The sequence below is a fragment of the Nyctibius grandis genome, chromosome 11 (genome assembly GCF_013368605.1).
Source record: "Nyctibius grandis isolate bNycGra1 chromosome 11, bNycGra1.pri, whole genome shotgun sequence".
Lineage (NCBI taxonomy): Eukaryota > Metazoa > Chordata > Aves > Nyctibiiformes > Nyctibiidae > Nyctibius > Nyctibius grandis.
The window spans coordinates 11896609-11906285 of record NC_090668.1 but is presented as its reverse complement, the minus strand read 5'-3'; the positions used below and the strand labels follow the sequence as shown (position 1 = coordinate 11906285).

At 39.4% G+C, this 9677-nt stretch overlaps 1 protein-coding gene across 1 annotated transcript in view; it reads left to right on the top strand.

Annotated features, from left to right (window-relative positions):
• Positions 1-622: 622 nt before the first annotated feature.
• The window catches only part of LIPC (lipase C, hepatic type), an 84158-nt gene continuing 75103 nt past the window's right edge, over positions 623-9677 (top strand). Inside the window, exon 1 of the mRNA XM_068410746.1 lies at positions 623-635. Within this exon, the coding sequence (XP_068266847.1) occupies positions 623-635 (13 nt within the window). The remainder of the gene's footprint in view (positions 636-9677) is intronic.

The window sequence follows — 9677 nt, the reverse complement described above, 5'->3', positions numbered from 1 at the left end:
AGACTGCAGTGGGAGCCACTTCTCATGTTAGAACATGACTTGCCTTGTGTTCCAAGGATGCACTGTTCTCCGAGAGACAAGTGCCAGCTAACAGCAGAGTTTTTAAAAAGCCATTTTCAGGTATTTTCCCTTGAAAATTACATAGCATTTGCTTTTATTGCCGCACCTGTATGGGCTTGAACTTCCCAGGCTGTGCAGTCTGCTCTGGGGGCACCTTCTCTGGGAGCTCCAGTCATGGCGCTGTGCAGCCACTAGATGTCACTTTTTAAAGATTTTTTTCCCGTGGTCTGTGGGTTTTATTAGCTAGTAGATAACTTAATTTTGTTCCCATTTTAAATCGTTTTAAATGAGAACTGGTGATGCTGATAAATATTTTACCTAATTTAATGATCATGATTAGTCCCTATTCCAAAATCTGAGCTTTTAAAACACTGTGGCAAAGGTTAAATCACCCCCTTTATTCAGAAAGTCTAAATGTCATCTAAATTTGTCTATCACATCTCTAATTTGGGGACAGAATTTTAGCTCCACAAAATCACACTTTTGCTTGTTTTGTAATTCTGTTGCAAATTATGGAATTACAGACCTGGGAAACGCTTGGCCCTCGATGTGCACGGGCAGCATGGCCAATGAAAGTGAGTATGTGGTAACTTTGGAAGAAAAACATGAAGCCTCAGCTACCAGTTCCCTTTCTTCTTTTGCTCATCTCATACGATGAGTAAGAAATGAGGCACTGGAGAAGGAAAAGCAGAGAAATGAACACACTGAGAGAAAAAGCAGTACCACTTGCAGAGCAGACGGTGTCATTTCAGCCTGCTATAAGTAACAGAAATGCTGTCAAGCACAATGTTTATAGTTTAAAAGCTCAATATATTTTATCCTCAGGGTGATAATTCACGTCTTTCTGATGCTTTTGACTTTGAACTTGGACTAGAAGTTCACCCTTGCAAAGGGTGACCCAGTTTGAAAAGCGTTCTCCCCTAAAGCCAGACAGAAAGCTTTGCACAATTTTGGTACCAATATTAAAGAAAGCTGAAATCAAACTAGAAATAATAATCAGGGGAAAGATGAGTCCATTTTACAAGAGGAGGCTCTAACTTCTTTGCTTATCCTGATAGTACAAAGAGTATGCTTGTTTTCTTTAAGTACATCAGGGTGAGAGGTAAAAACCTGAGCAGAGAAGCAGCTATAAAAAATGTCCCCAACTAAAAGTAGGGGAGAGTTGGGAAATCAGAAGGTTTCTACCTGGCAGGCCAGTGAAGTTCCTCCCAGGAGAGTACAAGATGCAAGAAACTTTACCCATTATTAAGCAGACCATGATAGTTACAGGTAGGAGAGGGGTAGCAGGACACGAATGCCTGCAATGATCCAGGGGTATCATCTAGTCTGTACTTGCACCTGATGACATCTTAGCCACCACTATGAAGGAGAGCTGGCATGGACATTCATTACTAAGCCCTGGGACTGGCAGACAATAGCAATATAAAATATTGGGAGAAATTCTGAGGGCAGTAGAATATTCAAAAGACATGCAGAATGAAGAGATCTTATGTTGCTTTTATGGTTTATTCCAAAACATCGTGCACTTCAAAGCAATGACTGTGCTAACTCTCTTAGGATGTTAGTTCCACCCTAGCAGCTGTAAACTCCTTTCTAAAGAGTTAATTGTCTTGTCTGCCTCAGTTCAGCTGATTATTCTAGTTTCTAGTAATTAAGATTGCATTTCATGATTCTCAGCCTTATTAAATTAATGTTTACAGTTTTGTATGCTACAAAAATAATACTTGTCATTATTTTAATTAAATTATTCATAAATGGCATTGGTTCCACTTCAGATGTATGTATAATGAGAATAGGACCGAGCAGATGTATCATTTATCATAAATTTTGATGTATTTTTTCTGTTAATTGGAGATACATGGAACCGCTCACAGTAGATGCAAATCTTTCTAATTTATCTTCCTGCTTTTTGAAAAAAAAAACCCACTTTCTTCTTCAAGCTAAAACAAGGAAATCATTCTTCATTCATCTTTACACCTCATTTCAGGCAATTTTTTTCCAGCCCTGCCATGGTTCTGAGAGTCTCCTTGCCCAGATGCCTTGGTGTGTTGCAAAATGCACTGAGAATAATGAGGCAGCTCCTTTTTTCTCCAGTGCTGCCACACATATGTTGTCAGCAGTGTAGTATGAAACAAGAGTAAGTCTGATATTCTATCCTGTTACGCTATCCAGTGCACATCCCAAGATACGTGAATTTTAATTTTTTTTATATTATTCTTTGCAGCCAGAAGACTGACTCTTTTAATAACACAGTTGTAAAGCAGTGGGCTGAATTCAGCCATCCCACAACTGGGAAGTACAGATCATTGCTATTTGCAAATCATATTCTCTCCAGGTTGTAATTCTCTTTCGAGGGAGTTGCCAAAATCCAACCTTATTTCCACAAACCAGTTGTTATCAGATCATCTTCAAATAAGTGTACCTTCATTTTTATGGCTGTTAAAATGTTTCCTCAGTGATAAATTAGGCCCTACACACTGACAATCAGGGTATGTTGGCTAGTGTTTTATTCTATAATGGATGCACTATTGAGAAATCATGACTCATAACTGAAAAGGAATTTTTTTCACATTCTGTTACTAATTTCTAAGGGTATTGCTCTCATATATTCTACCAGCACCCTTTGCCTTTTCTTAAATGTGGAAGTCAGAGCACGGGGTGTGTGGCCACAAAATCACTGTGCCTTTTCCCTCTTGTAAAGCTGTAAGAACTCTGCCTGTCAGCGGAGCCATTAGCCATTTAGTTCTCAGAGTCGCTACAGCCTGTTAAAGATTGGACTGGGGTTTCTCACGGAAAAGTTACTTTTGTTCTCTCTGCTTTCTTTGTTGTCTCCCTTAGACCAAAAGTACATAGCTGTTATCTGTGTTTGCCTAAACAGAAGAGTGCCTGAACTGAAGGAAAGGGGCATTCACTAACAAGCAGAAAAGGACTCAAGGTGACAGACAAGGTCACATGGCCCACCAGGCCTCATCATATTCAGTTTCACAACTCTTGTTTATCTGTTGCTTCTCTTGAGATTTTTCTTCAAATCACACACAACTTCCATCAGTTCACCTCTCCTAGGAGAGGTTGGTGTGAAATGGTTGCTCAGACCTGCTGTTGTCTAGATCTGTTCTCTCCTGTTCTGTTCTGACAGTGGGACAACAGCCTTCAACTAGACCTGTGATGTGAGTGGTGTTTGCAGTCCTCACTCTGCTACAGCCTGCTGGTTAAATTATTTCTTCAGACAGGCTTATGGCAATTTGATGACATATGAGTGCGTGGAAAGGTCAAAATTTGGCTCCCAAAGACTGCAGTAATAACAGTTAATTCTTACATAGTGCATTGTAGCTATATAAGCACTTTACAAGGGAATTTCAGTATCACTATTCCCATGTGACAGACAGCAAAACAGATGGAGCATGACTGTGGCAGAGACAGGAAGAGAACCCGGAGCTCTGGCTGAATGCCCTCTCCATACTGCATTTTAGTATTAGTTAAGGCAGCACTTAAAGTAAAACACTGCCCAGCAAATCACTGGTGTAGAAATATTTATAGGCCACAATTCAGCGTAAGCCAGCTCATTGCCACTGGCTTTATCAGAGTTACATTTGCCTATACTGCAGACAATGTGAGCCCTCGATCCTTGGGAAGCGTGGTCCTTGCTTCGGCAGCAGTTGGATGCAATACAGTAAAGTGCACAAGGCAAGAAGAAGAGGTGACTTTGAGAGTCAGGCAATCCTATCTTTTTAAGAGAGGAAAATAGCCTGCAAGACTACACACAGCCACAACCGGTTGGCTCCAACTGGCAGTGGTCAGATCTTGTTCAGACATTGCTGTGGGTGTGGGGGAGCACAAAATCACCCTATAGTGACTGATGGGCAACGCCACAACAAACAGTTGCCTCCTGCCAGTCTCATGGAATTTCCTTTACTCTTCTAGACAGTTTAGAGCTGTGAAAGAACACAAGTGTTAGAGACCAAAACTCTTCTATAGATCTGTGAAACATACTCAGCACATTCTACAGTTAGGGGGATTTTAAACTCCATTAACTAATGACTCAGACGTAGGAGTCATGTCTGAGAGAAAGTGGTGCAGTCCCACTATCCCCAAAGCCTTCACCTCTCTGTTTCAGGGATCTGATTGTGCTTATCATGCCATTTGCTTGGAGATGCCAATTTTCATTTTATAACCACCCATCTCCTATGCATAGGACTAGAACCACCAACTCATTTCACACAAGCCACACAACAGCAACCAGGAGACATAAAGCTACAGGCTAAAATAGGGCAAGAAACTGTCATTTAGATCACAGTAAGGCCCGTTCAGAGCACAGGGGCTGACAGATTAAGGACCACCATTCTGATCAGATAACAACAGATTCTAATCTTCAGTGTGAGATTTTATCCCAGAACAGTAGGATTGGTTAAAATATCCTGAATTAAGCACCTTAATCAGGTCCAAAAACTGATGCGACTGGCTTCACTCTACTCCAAAACCTCAAGTGACATTTTCTGTGCTTCCAAAACATTTTTTTGTGCTGGAACTAAGACCACAAGAGGGCAGTGTAGGGGGGGGAGTAAAATTCAGGGATATGAATGAAAGTATAATTCTGAGTTTCCTGCCTCTTCATGAAATCTGGAGAGATAGAGCTGTGTCTACTGAGTAGAGCGGCCTGCATTTATCCCACAAACTAGAGATTTTTGTTCAGCCTCCTCTTTTTTTCTCTTTTCTCCCTCCTCACATTTTATTTCCTTCTCACCTGTTATGAATATTCTCTTCACTAGAGAGTTGTGGCTCTAAAGTGCTTCAGAGATTGAGACTTCAGTGCACTTTGCTCTGCAAACATACAGTGACTGGGCTCCTAACAGAGGGAAACTGTAAGAGATACAGAAAGTGATATGCCAGGTCTGCAGTTAGGAGAGGTGAACATTTTGTGCTGGAGCAAAGTCTCCAGAAGTCTGGTTAAATGCCCATGGATTCCCTCATCTAGACCAAAAGGCAAATTCCCCTGGGAAAGCAAACAAGAGCAGTGTCCTTGTCTTAGCCAAGCATCACCTTCATATTATTGTCCTAGGCTAGGAAATATATTCTTCAGAAACTCTTAGCTAAGCCCCTTTCCCCTCTGCAGGGTTCATTCCTCTAACTCACTGGGACAGCTGTTCAAGTGGTTTTTTCAAGATGAAAGCAGCCAGAATTCTTAAAATCCTCCAGCTCAGTTTTACTGTGAACATGCTCTTAATACATGCAGTATGTACTTATAAACTTGAGAGTATTAATTTAGGTTTGTCTGCATTGTACTTGACTGATCATTTAGCTCCATTATAATCTTAAATAGATAAGTGTACTAGGACATAGTTGGACTATTCTGCAATTTCTTTAGCTTCACTTTTGGTTTCATAAGCAATTGATTATTTTTAAATTGATATTGCCATCCCATGTAGTTAGATGCAGTGACAAACAAAAAAGGTCTCCCCTAGATCCTTAAGGAAACATACCATTTTCTAATAATCACACTCAGTATCCTGTTCAAAGATGGATTTTTATCCACTCCATGCTTTTTCTCCTGCTGTGCAATTCTCACTAAAGCACAGAATCATCTTCTTCTGTTTCAACATGCACTGCATTACATTCCCTGTATCATCCATGTCAGCCACAGCTGTGACACTGTACCCTTGAAGAAAGCAAGAAAATCAATGAGGTAGAACCTTTCTGCCTGAAACCCAGGTTGATTGGCTTCCACAAAATCATACTTTTCAGGGTATTCCTTCAAGATATCCTGCAAAATAGACTTATAATATTCTCAGTCACAACTAATGGTGAAATAACAAGCCCACTAACTGTTTCTGTATATCATATAAACCTTTCCTTGAACAGCAGTTTTGTATTTGCCCCTGTATCTGATCAATTAAATCCCACGTTAGGGCTTCACTTTTATTTCTAGTATTTCCTTCAAAATTCATATCTTATTACATGGACCTGTTTTCCTATATGAGACGCAGCATGTAGAAGACTACTGCGCATATCTGCACACCAGCTTATGCATCCTTGGTCATAACAGGAAACCTGATCTCCCTCATGCACAATTCCTTATTCTTTCGTTCGGCCATAAAGCCAGCTTCAGAGTAACTGTTCATTATAGGCAAAATACTGGTCTCTCTTAAGGGAACGACAGATCTTAAAAATGGCCAGGATCTGGGCCTAAATCTTTTCTGTCTTTCTCTTCTGTCTCCGGTAGTTTGCTATAATTTGAGAGAAGTGGTTCTGCTGTGTTTGGGTAGAAAAATGTTATGTTTGTCTCACAGAGAGAATAGCATTTAGGCCGTAATAGAGGCTTGTTATTTTACAGTTAAAAATAGCCAACTCTGAGATCCTGTCCTGGATGCCTAAATGCATATGTGACTTACTTATATAGTGTATTTTGGCACAAGAATGTGGTACACACTGATCTTATTTAGCAATATTTTGAAGAACATGCCAATTTTGAAAAACCAACCATTCAAATATGTGACAGAGTTGTGCCTTCTGTTGAAGAGGATATAAAATTGAGAAATGTTTGCTTGCGATATCTATTCACTGTTTCTAAGGAGGGAATCTTCATTAACATCTTTTTTCAATTTTCATTTTATAAAAAAAGTTTATGCCAGACTGGAACGTATCATCAAGTAAGGCGAAGCTGGGTAAGCACATGCTTTTTGTATATAAAAAGAAGTACATTGTGGTCCGAATTCTGTTCAGACTGAAGTTGTTTTACTAAGCTGCTCTTACAGGAAGGTTAGAATGAGCGTTTAAAATTAGCATAAGATCCCTTGTCGCTTATGAATGAGAATATTAGTGAAAAGATTAATTGGTTCATACGAGAGGTTTAGGCATCTGCTGTTACTCTTAATATCCAGGGCTGATCCTTCAAGTCAAAAAGAATTGACTCATCCTGGGACCTAAATATTGCAGCGTTGAGTCTCCATTATCTACTACATCAGAACGAGAATTGCTGACATGTAAATTTTACTTAGGTTTTAATAGTTTTTCCAATATAACTTAACATCAGTGAGTTGGACTATTATTGAAAGGAAGGAAAAGGCTGTGGATTGTTTCTGGATAAAAAAATGCTGATTTTCCTAAGTGATTTAGATGTCTCTATTCTACTGAAATCCAAATGAGAATCTGTCATTCTGTTGAAATTGTTAATGATATACTCATTGCGTTTCCCTTTTTCTTTTATTAATAGATTTCTGTGTTTTCTTTTAAAGTTCTGTACATGATATACAAAGTTAAACAGTCCAAAGTGAGAGAGAGCTAAATGCTGTTAAGACACTATCCTAAAGCTGTTTTGTAATTTTAAATATTTAACATCATGTTACAACATCAATGAAAGGATACTTGGCAAGACTGACTAAAACAGATGTCGAAAGAGGAAAACTAGTAACCATTTAACAGTGCAAAAGGGCTCTAACGTGATTCAGAGCCTGTGGGAAATATGATATGATTGGTTATTGTTGTGTCTGCCAGTTAAATAAAGCTCTTCAAATTATCCACAGCAAATACAGTCTGTTGCAAAATGAACCCATTTTACTCATAGCAGACTGTTCAAAGATACTTCAGTTTCTCTAAATGCATTTTTCTTGTCTGGTAGGGATTAGGAGACCATCCACAATGGTCACCAGTCCCTTTGACTGGTAATGTGCACAACACGATTTTTTTTGTTCTTTCCCTTGATCAAAAACTTTTGACATTTTGGAGCGAATTGATACTTCCTTATTTGTAAAGAACACTGTACTTTCAGTACAGTTTCATAAGAGAGAAAATAAAAAAGAAAGAGCACCAATACATCCTAACAGCACTAAGAACAGATCCTAACAATGTATAGAAGCATGATAACAATTTAAGGCAACTACTAATGAACTGAACACTTCTGGTATAAATGCTTCAGTGTTAGGAAAGCAAAACTGTAGGGATTTAGAGTTCTGGTACCAGTCACACAACAACTGACAGATACTGAATAGTCATATCCAGCTTCACCCTGAACACATGAATATAGCACACTGAATATAGCACCTTTATTCCAAAGCATATAATACTTTAAAATCCATATATATTTCTGTTGTTCTCTGAATACTGCAGGCTAAGGCTATTGCTCAAACCATTACCTGCAGTTTGGAGATGGCAGCCCCATTCACTGAGGTAGAAAGAAACTGGGGAGCTCAAACCACCACAGTATTACTGCTGATAAACATTTGCACACAGACAGTCTCCCTTTTGGGTCCTGAACAAGTCAGCGGTACTCCTCAGCACAGAAGTGATACAGCCACTCGCTCAGAGATGGTGGGGAGCTGCACAGGAGCCTGGACTGTCTGTGCCACTGGCTAAGACCTCACAAGCTCTCTGTAGAAGGTTCTATCTTCTCAGTTTTGCTACACACTGATCTGACTTCTAAGCACTTAAAAAAATATATTTTAGTAATAGCTTTGGTGCTGGAAATAAATTTCTGATTTTTCCTGACTATAAATCTGCTAACCGGTGAAGGAAGAAGTGCTTACACTTAGGAGAATGGGAGCACAGCTCCGCTTTGTACTTGCAAAACTCAAGTTATCTTTAGAAAAAAAATTCTTCAGCTCTACAGTGTAGTGCTTTTACTCACAACACAGAGACAAAGGTTAATGAAAGCCAAGGCCGTTGGGTTAAAATCTGTTCCTTGCTGCCACTGTAACCATTCTGTGGATTAGATAAGAGTGCTTTCTTGCCACGTGGCTCTCATAATTAGAACAAGTTCACATAAATAACTTGTTCATTTCACTTTTTGTGTTCACACTAGTCTGTTTTTTTAGAAACAGCTGTGCAGTTGAGCATCTAAGCTTAAAAACACTGCAGGCCAGTGGTTCAGGTACTATACAATGACCAAAGCACTGGAAACCAAGGATGATGCTGTAGCTAAACAGCACAGTGGGAGGATAAAGCCTGTAAAAACATCTTGCTCATATCTTGTGTTGTTTCAGGCAGAATATGGACCTCACCTTTCAGACAGAACATGGACCTATTTAAAAGAAGCCATAACATAATTAGAACAAAATATAAAACCTTAAGGAACCATGCATAGAATTTCTGGAATAGTATATCAGAGTTCTCAACAATTTTCTCTCCTTTACTTTTGAAAAAAAAAAACAAAGTGCATCCTTCTAGCTAGCCTCATTATACAGAAACAGGTATCCACAAAGCACTGAGCCTCTCGTTTCTAGCAAATCTCCACTCTCCCTTTGCTTCCCATTTTGCTCTGTAGTTTTGCAATGCTTCTCAGTGAAAGTACCTTTTTCATGATAATCAGTGGCCACCAGCTTCCCAGCCCATGAGCATACACCCTCTGTTCCCAAATAGTCTCTGTCCCTCACACAGCTACATCACCAAATGTCAGCAGTTTCCCCTGTTCAGAGACCACACTTCAACGCCTGCACATTCTAGGTCTAAAATTATTTCTATGATAGCATTTATACATACAGCACCTTTTGTCCCAAAGCCTTTTAAAAAAGCTAAAGATATACATGCTTTGTCCAGAGGTCATTTAATCCATGATGGAAATGCAGCCAGCCATGGTTTGAAATGCAGCAACAGTTAATAGCACATAGCAATATAAGAGCAGTTTAGGT